The 16,791-nt window shown below is 39.3% G+C and overlaps 1 protein-coding gene across 2 annotated transcripts in view; it reads right to left on the reverse strand.

The window, feature by feature from the left end:
- The window catches only part of ETV1 (ETS variant transcription factor 1), a 90,557-nt gene extending 83,308 nt beyond the window's left edge, over nucleotides 1-7,249 (reverse strand). Inside the window, exons 1-4 of one of the 2 annotated variants that reach the window (XM_015887491.3) lie at nucleotides 7,100-7,249; nucleotides 6,502-6,637; nucleotides 5,669-5,756; nucleotides 3,951-3,998 (exon numbers count right to left, since the gene is read on the reverse strand). In XM_015887491.3, the coding sequence (XP_015742977.1) occupies nucleotides 3,951-3,998; nucleotides 5,669-5,756; nucleotides 6,502-6,546 (181 nt within the window). In that variant the 5' untranslated portion in view covers nucleotides 6,547-6,637; nucleotides 7,100-7,249. Of the gene's footprint in view, nucleotides 1-3,399; nucleotides 3,663-3,950; nucleotides 3,999-5,668; nucleotides 5,757-6,501; nucleotides 6,638-7,099 lie in introns of those variants that run through there. The other variant, XM_025164479.2, reaches the window with a different exon arrangement.
- Between the last annotated feature and the right edge of the window lie 9,542 nt (nucleotides 7,250-16,791).

Raw genomic sequence — 16,791 nt, forward strand, 5'->3', positions numbered from 1 at the left:
GCCTAGCTCTACATCTTTGATGTCTTTGTGACATATGTAGATCTCTCATCCACACTCCTTTAAGAGGTTTCATCTTACAAACACCTTCAAGTTGAGATGTGTTAGGTCTAACCCTGTAACTTCTCCCCCCCCCGCACCCGACAAATACCTTTGAGATTTTTATTGCACAAACTTTGTTCCACTGTCTCATTAATTCTTTGTACTGCAAAATTTATACTTTAAGGGCACATTGAAACACTGTAGAAAACATGAAAGGTTCTCTTGACTATTAGAATAAAGATGGGGGAACTGACAAAAACATTCTGATTTATGGCATTTCAATATCATTTTCTCTCTCGATCAAAATAAAAAGGGGGCAATTACATTTCATTCAAACGGGCAAAAAAATAAAAAATAAAGCCAGAATAGTCACAACATGTAAACAGTGCCAAGAACAGGAAATCTTTCCCAAAGTTCATTCACCAAACCTGGCCATTACTTTCACTGGCACCAGTATATTTTCAAGAAATCAGTTCCTTATCTGAATCTCCTGTACCACCCAAAGGAGAAAGGAACGAAAAAAATTTATTTTGCCTGTCCTTTGATTAATAACAGATTATTCTTTCCAGATGACATTTTGTTAAATCAATACTAATATTACAGAAAGAAGAGTTTTACTTTCTATAACATCTACATTACACTTGTTTATCCATCATTTTTAATGTTTTGAATACAAATTTAAAACATGCTTCCTTTTCAGCTTATTTTTCTTTCAAACCGCAAACTGTTTCCATCATAACACAGCAGGCTTTCAGCACCACCAGTCCTTTCTTTTCCCTTTTTGTTACAGAATAAACAGCGGGAGCTTCCGATAATGAAAAATACATTAAGTTCATATTTGAGCTGATTATTTGAAGTCAGTTGTTAACTTCTATTTGTCAAGAGCAATTTAATGCAATATCTACAGATTCAATAGGGGAGTTCCATCATCTGTTGGGACCAAATGGTATTACCATAGCATTGCATGCACGGGAATTAACAACAGGTTTAGCTGAAAGTAAGTTCCACTGATTTTGAAAAAACTTTTATATGTATGCACAAAAGAAGCATTGGCACCTGAATAACCCTGGATTGTTAGCAGATGACAGTAATACTTTACTAAATTAGGAAATGATTAACAGCCTTTCGATTTTTTAAAAATACTCAGATCCCAATGGTTTATTTTATTTTAAGCCTCAACACAGCAGCAGCAGGTTTCCACTGAAGGAAAAGCAAGTGTTTAATTCTATTCCTTACACAGAGAACAAGAGAGAAAGTCAAGTTCTGGTGCCACTGGATGCAACCCATTTTTGAATGTGACATCCCAGTTTTGGCACACATCACATAGCAGCAACCAAATAAAATGGTCTGATTCTATTCGCCAGTGAATTATTTTTCCACCTCCAATACATATGTAAATGCCATTGTTTCCAATGCCACTTTTGTGCATACACTGAAAAGAGAATAGACTGTTTATGATTACTCATTTTAAGCAACATTCTCCCCAGAAGAATAGAGATACTGATAAATATGCAGCTGAAATATCTCAACTATCAAGGAGATTTTTTTTTCTCTTTTCCACGCTCTCATTCTTTCATATCCACAAACTTATTTCCCTAAAACGGGGGAGAGGGGGAGGACAGGACTCTTCTGGTAACTAAAGAGTAAGAATCCATAGTGATCTAGTCAGATGCTACTGCACTACATTTAAAAGAAGAAGAGTGGCGGAATTCAGAATGTCAAAGTCATATTCCTAGCTGCAAAGCATTATGAAAGCTAACTGACAGAGCTGTAACTTTATAGGCAACCATGTGAACATAAGTGGACAAAATTTAATCAAGGGATAAGAAAACAAGACTGACTTCAAGACCAATTTTGTAATTAATCTTTTGTGGATACTTACTGCCCACAGAGCATTTTATTTTATTTTATTTTTTCCTTCTTTGAAAGTGCAAAAAAGAATTAGGAAGTTGTGACTGTGATTTGTGATCTTTGGTTGTAAAAACTTTCCTCTCAACTATTGTCATCTCTATTACATTCCACATGAATTCAATCACTTACATGTTTAGGATTTGATTCAACCAAGTCCTAAAATGCACTGCTGTCCACTGGACACATTACTTAGATATCTTGGTAGAATATTTTAGTTTAAACAGCATAATTCTCTAAGGTTGGAATTTAATTTTTCATCTTTTTAATTGGAAATAGTACAAAGCATTCCTGCAGGCTTACTCAGAAGACTATCCCACTGCTTTCAGTGGGACTTTCCTAACTGAGTACAGGTCTACAGCCTAAATTCTTGATTTGCCTGTGTCTGTGTGTCTGTGTCTGTGTGCATGCACACACACATACATGACTAGCAACTGATATAAAAGCTATGTATCCAATCAAAATTTACCCAGTGAAAACATGCATTAAAACTGAAACTCACTGAACTAAATTAGCAACATCAAATGCTTAGGGCTTTCGTGGTCATCCTGGTTATCAGGAGGAACTGAAAGTTAAGCATATGTATAGATCTTTACTAAAGTTACCTTACACAGCTATTGTTGAATTTTAACTAGCAACTTCGATATTTAAAGTTTACCACCTCTTATATCATGATTCCTAATCTTTCCTTGCTAGATACTGGACATAAAAACATGGCTAAAAAAAAAAAAGATTAGAAAATTCATGGGGACTACATATTATTTGGCAAATTATATGGGGTGGTATCAAAAAGCTAGTCAGTCCGTATATACCATTACAGCATTTCCTCTTTTCTCTGTTAAGCCATCACATCAAACTGTCCCTTAAGTCTTTTCTTTCCAAAAGAAACAGAATGTTCATTCAACAAACAATGCACATTCAGTTAAGAGTTTAAAAAAAAATAAAAACTCCAATGAATACTAAAAATGCATAAGCAAGCAAGAACACACATACAGGACAGAGAGAGAGCATATCACTTAGTTCTGAATGAGGTTTAATTAAACTTCTCTTTCTCAATTATATGTTTAAAAAAAAAAGAATCTGCACTGAGTCATCTTCATGCTGGAAATAGCCCAAACATGACAGAAGCATCAACTTTTAAGTTAGAAAATATACCTCAGCTTAGGATCAAGCTCATATGCTTTTGCAAAACTTCTCTTGGCATGTCATACTACTCATGTCAAAATCCACAATAATTTAACTCCAGCATTAAAACTATTTCCTTATAATCTGTCAACAATGTTAAAATAACTACTTCAGAGTTAAGGAAACATGGGGGGGGGGAGGAAGGAGAGAAAGAAAGGGAGGGAAAAAAATAATAAAGTTTCTCCTTTTAAATGCCTTGCAAAATATATATCTATAAAATTGAAATAATAATAAAAGTCCATTGCTTCTTAAACAGTCAATACACACCTAATGTTCGGTGTTGCGAGCAAGCTGGAAAGAAGACGCTTGCACTTAAATCTTGAAGCATCCCGTCCTGATGAACTCAGAGAAACTATATTCTGCCATCAGAAAAGTACTTCCTCCAGAACACCAAACAATTGTATGCTCTGCTCTGAAGGAAAGAGCGAGCCCAGTTCTGGCTGTAGGCAGTCTCTTGAGGTACAATAATATAAACCTGATCAATTGCAATTAAAATCTGAACAGAGGCTTGGAACGTGAAGTCTTGGTGCATTAGTTCTTGCCAAAAGCAGATGTGATTGTGGGCTGGAAGCAATTTCTCCTGGTAATTTGTGATGACATTGGATAGAGCAGCCCCAGAGTCCCCAAAGACAAACTCATCAGAGGCTCTAATGTATGCATGACACATGAGGTGGCTCTTTTAGAGCTCAATTAATTGGGCTGAACATTAAGACAGCAAGTTCAGGACTTTTTCCCCCTCCCTTACCCCCTCCCTTTTTCTTCCAGAGTGTTTTTTCCCCCTTTTCTTTATTTTGAAAAAAAAAAAATCCCCTCCTTACCTTCTGCAAGCCATGTTTCCTGTAATTGGCTTAGATCTTGAAACAGTTCTAGGAAAAGAACGAGAGACAAATAAAGGGTCAGCAGCTCTGTAATGTTCAAATAATACTGAATTAAGCAGAGGTCTTTATAATGCTTATTCATTCTATTTTGCCTAATTTTGCATAGACACAAATATTATCTGGATTATGCATAAAATATATGTGATGGAGTATTCATCATAATCAGCTCCAGCAATAATCATCTTCTCAGCTAATTTACACATATCAACACAGATTTTGCTAGGCACCCTAAGAGTAAACCCCACAGAAATCAACTGACCTAATTTCTGAATGGCCAGGACCACTTAAAGAGAAATTCCCAGAACTTCTTTATGCATACCCACTCAGAAGACAATTCCATAAATTGCAGGGGGACACCAAAATAACTATGCATCAGGTTATGACCTAACCATGTTTAAAAGAGCAAACAACAATGAAATGCTGTTTTGTTCACATGTTTGATATAAAATATTACAAAGTGTTGAAAATAAAATCCAAATTGCCATTGCAAAGTAAGGTTTTTTTACTTGGATTACATTGGGGAGGGGGTATTTGCTAGTTAATGTGTTTTACTTAATAGACATCAAACATAACCAGAATGGAAACTTAATATTTGTAATTCAGTCATTTTAGTTTGAAATCAGTTCTCTCTGGGACAAAAGCAGTCAATTCATGAAGCTCTTAGTTTCTATTAGTTGCTATTGTTTTAAGTAATTGTTATTAGCAGAAGAATGTTTTTGTGCTGCATTTTTAAAGGATTGATGGGCTTTCAAAATTATTGCATCCTACGGGCATCTGGGAAGCCTCTCAGCTACCAATCCAAGTTTGAATAGGGTAGCCTATGCAGGTATACAGAGTGAATTTCTCTAGTTTGAACCTATTTCAATTCATAAAGGACATTGGTGCTTTGCTCAGAGTTTGAGAAAAACCAGGTGAGGACTACTCTGCACCCAAGTAAACCAAGGGCAACCATTGCAGGGAACAAGCCATCAAGGCAGACCTGTTGCAGAAACAGCTGTTTCCCTCCAGTGGGCTTTCCACAAGCTCACTGAGTGTTAGGTTTGCAGGGTAATGCGCTAAAAAGTATAACTGGCCATTTCCTTCTGAGTTGTTCATAGTTGGTTACTATAAGAGTTACAAGCCAAAGGGTAGGTATGGAAAAAGTAAACAGGTAGATCTCTGCATCTTGTCCTAACCTGACTCTAGTAGTTAAAGCAAAAGTTCAGCACCTCTCTGAAACATGACCGTAGGCACTCCCAAAGGAAATGTTAGTGGGATGGGAGGCCTACAAGCAAGCTAACTGTGTGCACCCTTTTACTACCTAGCATATCAAACCTTGCCAAATTCGCACCTCACGGGTGTATGACATTACTTACGTCCCTACAGCGTGGCAATACCTAGCACGGAGGGTGAGTCACTGAAGGTACTGCAGCCTAGCAGTGAATTGCTTTTGTCAGCTTGTGTCACATCATGAAATGTGGTTTTCTTGTCTCATTTCTATAAATAGATGTAGACAAGACTCCAGGAAGGTGCATGAGGGAGGAGAATGAAAGAAAAGGGGAGAAATGCGCAGGCATCAAAATTTAAAAAGCGCATTACAGGGTATGTAGATATAAGAGGGGGAGCCAATAACATTTATTCTCTCCCCCTCCCCCAACTTGCATAATGCATATCCTCACCTTCTGAGTCATGAGCCAGATCTCTGTTAATGAATTTTCTTTTCCTGACATTTGCTGGTCGCTCATTACAATTTCTCCCACAGAGATTCTACAAATAGAATAGAATGGTTATTTTAGAGGGAAAAGGGGAAAGAAGTTAGATAATCACGCAATATTAGCAATAGGTTTTAAATGTTAAGGCTATGGAGAAAGCTTAAAGCTTTCCTAGTGATCCCATCGCTAATTTCAAGGTAGGACTATTAAAATTATGCAGAGGAATATTTATGGTTCAATCCACCTACCCAAAACACACGTCCATACAGACACCTATATTTTCCAGGGAAGGACTGTAGGTGTAAGGTTTATTTTTGGCAACCTGAAGTTCTAACACCTACACAAGAGTATTTCTTGAAAAGCCCATGCTTTGACTGATGCTGGTATATACTTTAATTTTTAACTCTTTATTTGCTAAAGTCCTTTAAAAGAGGAAAGGTTTTTTCTTTTTCTTTTTAGGGGACTTATCTCTGTATAAGATGACAAGACTAAAAACTTCTAAAACTGCAGCAGTTATGATTTCTCTCTTCTTATAACAAGGAGGGGGAAGAGTACTTTTGTTTTACCTCAGACCAAAATGGTCCTTGGAAGAAAAATGGAAATTTACTGAAATAAACATTCATCTCACTACAAAGTACAAGTTTTCCTGCCTTCACCTCCGTCCAAAAATAAAACAAGCAGAAAAAAACAGCAAATAATTTTCCCCATAAAAGCTTCTGCCCTTCCTGCCTTTACTTCACTTCGCATCCCCCACCCGAGAGACCCAAGTTTAAACAACAACTTTGGAGCTGATCACTCACATTGGTGACCATGTAAGGCACTTGCTGGTCATAAAATCCATCCATTCTGATGACTTTAGCGGAGTATTTTTATTATTATTATTTTCTGGACATTGGATTTAAAAGAGAGTTCCTCCAGATGCAGCCTCCAAAGACCCTTAAAAAAAAAACCGAGAACACAAGATGGCTTTTAGATTTTTTTTAAGTCATGAATGAAGTGGCTAAATTTGCATATCTAATGATCCTCCAAGAGTGCCATTCATAAAAACACACACTTCCCTCCTCTGCTGCCTTCCTCTGGGTTACAAGCAAGAGCCGGAGAGGAAAGCAAGAGGGTGGAAAGGACTTAAAAAAAAAAAAGAAAGAAAGCAAGAAAGCAAATCGAGAGCCAAGCTGGCATGCCCGTTTTGGTCCCTGGAGCGTCCCCATTCGTAAACGTGTGCAGAACTAGTAATGGCGCACGACACGACACGACTCGCGTCGCACCTAACGGGAGAGCGGAGAGAAAAAGAGAGAGCGCGAGAGCGAGAAAGACAGAAGGCAGCGCTACCTTCTCCTTGCAAACCGCAACCACGTAATCGCCGGAGCAACAGACAACGAAGTTGCTGCAAAAACCCACCTGAAGGTACAGCAAAGACGATCGGATGCGCGCGCGCGCGCACGCACGCACCAAAACAAAAAGTCCCTACAAATTTAATAAGACCATTAATTATTTCTCCCAGCACTTCCCCTTTCAAGCGAAAAGCGCCACTGACAGGACACTCTATTCAGTGGTTTTTCCTCTACTTCTCCTCCAGGGGCCTCTAGTCTAAACCGATGGATCTCTGCATCCCATTGGCTAACCGCGTCTTTTACAGGATCAGATTTCTGCCTGTCAGTCAAACTGCCTCTCAACTCCCCCCCCCTTCCCGGGAAAAAGGGAAAAGCCGGATCCTCCCGGATTCTGCAGGGGATTCGATGGATCTGTGTTGTTCCCTAATTTTACCTCTTCTCTCCCCTCTACCCCAAGCGCACACAGCTGCTGTTATGCAAAGACTTGGACTTGTGCGAGCCTCTCATTTCAACAGCGCCTTTGTCACATAGAACGGTGCCCGCGACTTCATGCAATTGGGAGAGATTTCCCCCCTTGTGCCAATAAAGGGACAGCCTCAACATATTTCATTTGATATGGTTTTTTTTTTTTAAAAAACCGCTATTCTCCAATCACAGCCCAGCTTCAGAATGTTGCAAAATTCAGCTACTTTGGTCAAATGCTTTCAGGATTCATAGACATAACTTGCTTTCAAGGATGGGATCACACGGTGAAACAACTGCCAAATGCCTATTTCATCCAAAAGCATCACACACACACACACACACACAAAATGTGATGCCTACAATTAAGATTCTTTAATCAGTAAAGAAATAAATGCCCAGATTTTATAAATTTAGTGCTTAATATGGTGATTCGATAATCTGACTGAAACAGAAAACACGATCTCTTTCCCTGAGCCAAGTTTTTGGAATCATATTTCAGGAAGATGAACATTACGCTCTTTTAGAAGAAATATGCCATCTCAGTCCAACTAAGAGATTGGGACTCAGAGGTGAGGTGTGGCTCAACAGGAACCTAAATCTAACAAGAAAACAATCAGATTAACAAGAACATTTTTCACATAAGAGCTCATGATGATGTCCTTTGAACTGTTACAGAAAGTTCTTCTCCTGCAGTTTGGAGAATGACAAACTTGATAACCGTTGGGCTTGCTGAATATATGTCTACATTAAACTTTCAGTTTCACAGTGTCCTTTTTTATTCTGTTTTTCACTGGCAGCTGCTGCTTTGAAATTTGTCCCCATCTGCCCGCATGTGCATGTACTAACAACACAGGTACCCCCAGCAAAGTAAAGTGATAGCGTACCCCCGTACCAGCCAGGAACCCATCCTGAAGCATCCAAGAGAGCCTCACACAGATCAGGTTGTGTTAATGTTTCAAAGAGAGGCGCTTCATTCTCCCAAATGGGCTGTGCCAAGCACCAGGTCCAAATGGTTTGCCCTACTACATAAATATGAGGAATGTGCTGGGTGCCAAAAGGAGCCCTCACTTCCACAAAGGTCTGATTGGAGCTGCTTTACATCACTTTGCTTAAAGGATGATGATGATGATGATGATGATGATGATGATGATGATGATGATGACGATGAAGACAGTTTTATCCCACCTTTATATATGGTCAACTCAAGGCAGGGAACGTATCTAATACTCCTGCACCTCATCTTTTCCCCACAACAACCCTGTTGTGAGGTGGGTTGGACTGAGAGAGATTGACTGGCCCCAAGTCACCCAGTTGGTTCCATGCCTAAGGCAGACCAAGAACTCATAGTCTCCTAGTTTTTAAGCCAGGACCTGAACCACTGCACCAAACTGGCTCCATGGTGGCTAGTTAATGCATATCAGCCTTACCTCAGTGCTTTGAACTGAAGGATCTAAAGACACAAATCATCTCATGAATGTCTGGCACATTATTGCCATAGCACATAGGGCTTGCCAAAGTAGGCTGGGTCCTTGAGTGCCTTCCTGAGGCAGTAAACACTTCAAGTGTCCGTGATACATACATACATATTTTGTTGTCGTGATGGCAGTGCACAAATGGTGAGAATTATGAGATTTGTAGTGATGATATCATGATGCCTGTGATGTCACTTCCCCCCCACTGTAGATGCTTATAGGTATATGTTCTGCTTTTGTTAATTACAGTCAAAGGAGCTAACAGGCTCGTTAAAAACTCCATTAATAAAAGACAGCTTGATTTATTTTTCCATACATGGAGTATTCAGGGCAGCAAAACAGGAAAAAAAATTGCAAAATTGTATGAAACAAACCCTATTAAAGAGACAGAAACAGTAATTAAAATCATTGGTTCAGTTCTGAAGGCCTGGCTGAAGAGTAAGCCTTAAGTTAAGTGAGTGTTTCTCAACCTCAGCAACTTTAAGATATGTGGACCTCAATTCCCACTCATGCTGGTCAGGGAATTCTGGGAGTTGAAGCCCACTCATCTTAAAGTTGCGGTTGAGAAACACAGGGCTAAGGTATTCAAAACAAATGATCCAGTGCTATTAGCTTCTCAAAACTGAATCTACAGTACATGACAGCAATCCTATTCTTATAAAAAGAGGTTAACACCAGCTTTCAAAGATATTTGGAGTTGTATACAAATTAAAACACAGTTCTAAAAACAAAATTCTGCTTTCTTAAAACATGTGGAAAATAGATAAGCAGAAGAAACTAAACTGGAAGATGGGCAATGTGTGGGATCAAATTTTATGTATAGGTATTTCAGAGTGCAGGTAGTCCTCGCTTACTGACCATTCATTCAATGACCATTTGAAGTTACAACAGTGCTGAAAAAATAACTTTACGGCCCATTTACGACCATTTATGACCTTCACAGCATCCCTCAGTCACATGATCACCATTGGTATGTGTTGTCCTGTGCCTGACCTGTTTTTTTTTCCCCCCTGGCAGAGCAGAGATTGGAGAGCTGTTTGCTCTTCTACACATTGAAAGCAATGCAATCACACCAGCAGCCTGAGGCTGGTAGCCACAGGTGCATGATGCAAACAGCTTATAGTATTCTCTTGAATTCTCTTCCTCTCCAGTCTCTCCACTCTGTGAGGTGGGGGGGGGGGGAGAAAAAAAGCAAGCGATTTCTGTAGGCAATCTCTCCTTTGCCTGACCCTTCCCCTCCCCCTGCAGAGCAGAGAGATTGGAGAGAATGGGATTTCAAGAGACTAAGCTGTTTGCATAGCGCGCCCACGGCTCCCAGCCCTGGGCTGGGGCACGATTACATTGCTTTTGATGTGTACAAGACAGTAAGCAGGAACTTGAGCATTCCAAAGGGTGGGGGAGTGGTTAGAAGACAAACAAAAGCCAAAGGTGTGCAACTGACCAGTCTTGACTCTTTTCAGTCAGAAAGCACAGTCATGGTCACGCGATTTTCCTACTGAGGAATCATTTCTCTTAGCGGCAAGTTTCTAGTCCCAATTAGGGTTGTTAAGTGAGGACTACCTGCAAGCTCTATTGAAGTCAGTGATGCTTATCCCTGATTCTATGGTTTTACACTTTGCACTAAGCCACCATTTCCAGTTATAGTTAAGCTCCTCTATACCACCATTGATAGACGGTTACAGTTGCTCATGCATAATTTCTATAAGAACTCTAGAATCAAAGTTCGATGCAGTATGCAAGGCCATCACACAAATGAAATTCCATCTTATAGAGGAGTGAGGCAGGGCTGTATTTTAGCTCCCCTGCTGTTTAACCTGTATATAAATCCATTGGTGGCCAAAATAAACCAATTAGAACATCACCCCCAAAATTGGCAAACAGGCATATTGCAACTTTGCTGTATGCAGATGATATAGTACTCCTATCACAAACACAAATTGGACTTAGACGAGCCATGAGTGCTCTGTCCAGATATTGCTCAGAGGAAGCATTCGAAATTAACTATAGCAAGACTAAGATTTTGACTTTTGCTAAGAGACCTAAATTGCACACCTGGAGGATAAATGGTCAGAATATTGAACGAGTCAAATATTTTAAATACTTGGGCATGGTTTTTCATAGCTCCACTAAACGCAGTGCACACCAAAATTATGTTATACAGAACACTGAAAAAACAGTGGTTGCAATCCAATCCTTTCACTTTACCAGAGGAGCACAGCATATCCCAGCAGCATTGAAGTTATACTCAGCTAAGGCTCATACACAATTACTCTTTGGTGCCCAGCTAGGACCTTATTCTTCCTTTACTCCTCTGGAAAGGATTCAATCCAAATTCCTAAGGGCCATATTTCAGGTACCCCCCTGCACTCCAAATGTAGTATTAAGGAAGGAGGGAGGGCTGCCCAAAGTTGAAACAGGTGCATGGATCTGTATTGTGGCACATTGGCTGAAACTACTATTTTTTCCTGCAGGTTTGGGTTCTTTCCTTATTAAGGACAATTATCAATCAGTATGGGCCAGGACTATTCTACAAAAACTCCAACGTCTTGGCTTTTCTAGGGAGGCGTTCCTAATGATGGGTTATGAGCGTGCACTCAGTGAATTCAAACAGCATAGCAGAGCTGTTGAAACTTCCAGAGCAGACCTGGAAGTCCAGCAGGACCAGTCTGCTCTTCCTAAGAATGTTTTTTTGAGCAGTCAAGTCTTTTCTTATAAGCCAGTGAGATACCTAAATTACATAACCATCCCCAAACTTCAGAGGGCATTAACTCTAAAACTGCTGTAATGCTCTTCCTACAGCAATTTTGGAGGGCCGATACAAAAAAGTCCCGTACGAGCTGAGATTGTGCCCCTGTGGACAAGGGGCTATTGAAACCACAGTACATGTCCTGCTATACTGTATTTTCTATAAGGATTCACGGACCCATTTAATAACTCCTCATTTGTTAAAATATCCTGGAAATTCTGATCCTTTTTATGTGCGGTTGTTGCTATCTAATCAGAATGATATAGTTTCCTTGAACGTAGCTAAATTTTGTTACACTGTTTGTAAAATCAGGCAGACATTGACTGCCCATTGATGATCCCACCAATCTGCAAAGATATTATTATGTTTAGTTTTATTTTGTTTTAATGTATTTTAATTCACTTTAATGAATTTTTTAACGTACTTTTGTTTGTGGTTCTGGTCTGTGACCGTAATAAAGATGATTCTGACTCCAGTTATAGTTTGTTGGCTTAGCTACAATTACGAGGTTCACATATAACACTATATCAAAATAGCTAAGTTTACATAATCGCTCTAAGCCATGATTGTTTACCTCTAGTTTGATGGCTGACTTCATACATAACATTAAAACATATTGGCTGAATTCGCACATTCAAACAGAGCGCACAATGGTGTATTACAAAGTATGAACTAAGCCAATATTTTCAACTTTAAAAGTCACTGAGTGTTAGCAAGATATAATCTTTATATCTGGCACCAAGGGAACACACATGAAAAGGAGTGAGGTTCCAGTCATGTAGTCGTGATAGCTATCTTGACTTTTTTGACCCATCTCCCCCAGGAAGACACCCTTGCCTCAGATGTTAAGTTAATTCGGCACTTAAAGACAATGCAAAAAATACCACATTTAGCTTACAGAAATAAAACCCCAAATACAAACCCACTATACCCCCATCCTCCTGGCAACAACAATACATTCAAACAAACCACTTGATGTATCAAGCTGGAAGCCCCAGGCCTGCTGGCTAAACCATGTCTTCAGGGCCTTTCAGAAGAGTATCAAGGTAGGGGCCAGTCTCACCTCCATGGGGATGATGTTCCACAGGGAGGGAGTCACAACGGAGAAGGCCCTTCTCCTTGGTACCCCTAGATGAACCTCCTTAATGTGGGGAGGGGGGCAGGGGACCCATAACATACCCTGCCTGCCCGATCTGGTGGGTGGGACAGATGAATTTCCATAGGAATTTATAGGTTGTAGGTATTCCTTTCTTCTTTGTCGGTTAACATATGAGTAACTGGATGATGACTTTTGGTTATTATTGTTGCTTAGTACTTGAATTTTTCTGTGTTTTTTTATTAGCAAAATATACTAAAGCAGCTGGTCTTAAAATATAACCATGAAGATATAAGAGTTTTTAAAATGTCCACTGCTATGAAAAGTGTGTGTGTGTGTGTGTGTGTGTGTATACACATACATACATACATACATACATACATACATATATACATACTTCTGTGTGTGTTGATTTTAAAAGTAATTTCTGCTAATGCCAGTCAGTCCAAACTGAACATTTCAACCTGTGGCAGAATTTCAAACCTGGAATGGAAGAAGGAAGCAAGAAGGGATCACATATTTGTTTCCTTGCATTTCTAAATGGCAGCATAATTGAGAAGAAGAAAAAAGAACAGTCCTGAGGTTAAGTTATGGCTACACAAAACCTTAGACTTTTGCAATTGTGCTGATAGGATATGCAGCAGCTCCAGGCACTTAAAACCTGTAGAGCAGTGTTGTCCAAACTTGGCCACTTTAAGATGAGTGGACTTCAACTCCCAGAATTCCCCAGCCAGCATGGCTGGCTGGAGAATTCTGGGAGTTGAACTCCACTCATCTTAAAGTGGCCAAGTTTGGACAACACTGCTGTAGAATCTTTGTATTCTCATGTCCCTGGATTCTAGGGACAGTGACAATGTGGCCCTGGAGATTAGTTGCTGAAGAGCAACAATAGGAGAGAGGAATGTACTATATTCAGTGCTTCAGATGTGGCTGGCCACAGTAGGAAATAGAATGTGAAACTACCAGTGTTTCTCAACCTTGTCAACTTTAAGATGTGTGGACTTCAACTCCCAGAATTCAGCCAGCCAGCATGGCTGGCTGGGGAATTCTGGGAATTGAAGTCCACACATCTTAAAGTTGACAAGGTTGAGAAACACTGAATTAGATGCTTAAATTCTGTTCAAATGGCAGATAGCTGCAAGCAGGGGTTTCTGCAGGGCAGAGCTAAAATTTTACATATTTATTTATTTAAAGAATTTATATGGCCACCTATCTCACATAGTGATCCTAGGCAGCTCACGGTAACCAATAAAAACTGAATAAATAGAAGAACAACCCTTCCCACCAAGTGCCAGACCAACCAGCTACCAACCTCCAGGCTCAGCCCGCATCCTAGCCCAATGCTTAGGGGAAAAGCCAGGTTTTGGGGCCTTCCAGAAGGTTAAAAGGATAACATCTTAAATGTCAAGATGGGGGGGCACTTTGATCAAGATGGCAATCAAAACCCCACCCTTTTATAACAAGTGAGCTCTACCCTCATCTAGACCTGTGAGGGAGTGATAGTGCTGACAGCAAATCCAGGTCTGTCTTTGTGGACAGTAGCACCTGTGACTTGACTGTGGTTGGTCATGAAATGAGAATGGAGCAGGAAATATGGTGCCAAACTAATAAAAACAAACAAACAAACAAACAAAAAAATACAGCCACAGGAAGCCTCTTGTTGGCTAAAGCAGCAGAAAACGTTTACATTACTCCATAGCAACCCACCTTCTTTCTTGGTTTGGTTCAACTTTCTGCATTGGACTCAAGTTTAAAAAACAGATCTAGCACACTTTTGAAAGTACACAAAATCTATATACCCATGTAAGACCTGATGAGTGATTCAGAAAGCATCAGGCATTCAGCAGACACATGCCTCTAGGGCAATGTTTCTCAACCTTGTGAACGTAAAGATGTGTGGACTTCAGAATTCTGAGAGTTGAAGCCAACACATCTTAAAGTCGACAAGACTGAGAATTATTGCCCTAGGGAAGCCAAGTATCCAATTTGTCTTGCAGTCCAAGCCAAAATGGCCACAGAGGACAGTGACCAGCAACCAGAGGGAGGGAGCATGCTCAGAACATTCTAAAGTGGCCAATAGGAGCTGGGCAGATCCCACCCCTGACTGATGGACAGAATTCTTGTCAAACTATTTCCAGATTCCCCCCTCCCCCTCCCTGTCTTCTTCTTCTTCTTCTTCTTCTTCTTCTTCTTCTTCTTCTTCTTCTTCTTCTTCTTCTTCTTCTTCTTCTTCTTCTTCTTCTTCTTCTTCTTCTTCTTCTTCTTCTTCTTCTCATCCAAGCGTACATATATATTGACAGAATATATCACTTTCTACATTTGACAATGTGGCCTCCAATGAAAGAAAATGTATTTCACTACAAAGTTGCTAGTCTTCAAAGGTAGCTCCTTATCCAACTAATTTACAGTTTTAAATATAGCTTTCATCTTTAAGGTTCTTGCAGATTTTTCATTCCTCAGTGCTTAATTATATTTTTCCATTTCTTTTCATACATCACCTATTTTGTGCACCTGCTTTTTTTGGCTACAAAATTTGCACTGCTTTGCATGCAGAACTCAACCTCCCTTTTATCAAGAAATTATATAAATGTTTAAGATAGAGTAAATCTTTTTAAAAGAACCTGGTAAATTCAATCTTTGTGAAGATGCTTAAAATCTGTTTAGAAAATGCTGAGCCCAGAGTCTCAGATATATGATAAAAAAAAAATACATGTAGACTTTCTTCAGCTATACTATCATATTTCAGATAACTTGGAAATTCCAAATATTTTATTGTCATATTGTCTCTAGAGCCTAGGACAATAACTTGTTGTGTTTCAAAGTAAAATATGCCAAGATTTATCCTTCTTATTCATATTCAAATAAATCATGTTCAGATCTGGCTTCATATTTTTGCTCATTTTTAGCATAAAAGATGAGATCATATACACTTGGAGACTAAATATATTTATTATTACATGAGCTTTCATGCATTATTATATAAATTTTCCTATATTGTATATAGGAATATATAATAATACTTGAAACATTTTAACAATATTACATAATATAGATTATATATACATATATTAGGTATTAAGTTGTATCAGTTGTGTATACATGCCCACTTTGTAGAATGCCCAGACATCCCAGTTTTCCCAGGACTGACCCAGCACAGGGCAAGGCATCCTGGATCCTGGGTCCATCCCCCAACCAAGAAACTGTCTCTTTCCAAGAGCTTATCCTGGCCAGTTGGCCAAGCAGCAGCAAGCAAACAGCAGAAGGCTTGTGTCAGCCACAGTGCAGGAAACAGATTCAGTGTCTTGACCTGGTGTGGGTATTTGAGGATGGTGACCACATCTGAGCTGTAAATATTGGGACAACCACTACACAGCAGTAAATGTACTGAAGATTCCTACCACTGGTTATCCAGCACTCTTTCTTCATATAATTCAGTAACTTTCTCTTAACAGCATCTGCTTGCCATCATTTTTTATTTAATTTTAGTTATGGTGAAGAAAAACTAAAAATAAAAACCCTGATTGTTCTCATATCCTCTTTATATTTTTAATTTTAGTGACATCAATGTTTCATTTCCTCTCCTGTTCACACCTGAGTTAAAGGAATTGGACTGATTATACAGAACTAATTTAATCTGGAAGTTAATCTGGAATGCTCTTGTATTAACTTTCTAGCCCCTAATCAAATCAGATCACTCCTAGATTGGAAAGTCTAGTTAGCCATAATCTTCCATTTGTACGTAGTTCTCACATTTTGTTGGTGCTTTCCTCAGTATCTAGATACTAAGATCAGGCATAAAATAATGGACTACGGTAACTTTGTGTTTGCAAGCATTAGTTTCTTCATTTTCTTGACTCTTACAGAGACTGGAAATCAATACTGTCTCTTTGCTAGAGATGAAGAGTCACTGCTGATTCAATGGAAACGAGCACTCAAGAGCAATTATATAGTTTCACAGTGCTTACCACAATATCCTAGGG

This window comes from Python bivittatus, unplaced genomic scaffold (genome assembly GCF_059951505.1).
Source record: "Python bivittatus isolate LINGU-HERP-01145 unplaced genomic scaffold, Pbiv_v1 ctg000610_np1212, whole genome shotgun sequence".
Classification (NCBI taxonomy): Eukaryota; Metazoa; Chordata; class Lepidosauria; order Squamata; family Pythonidae; genus Python; species Python bivittatus.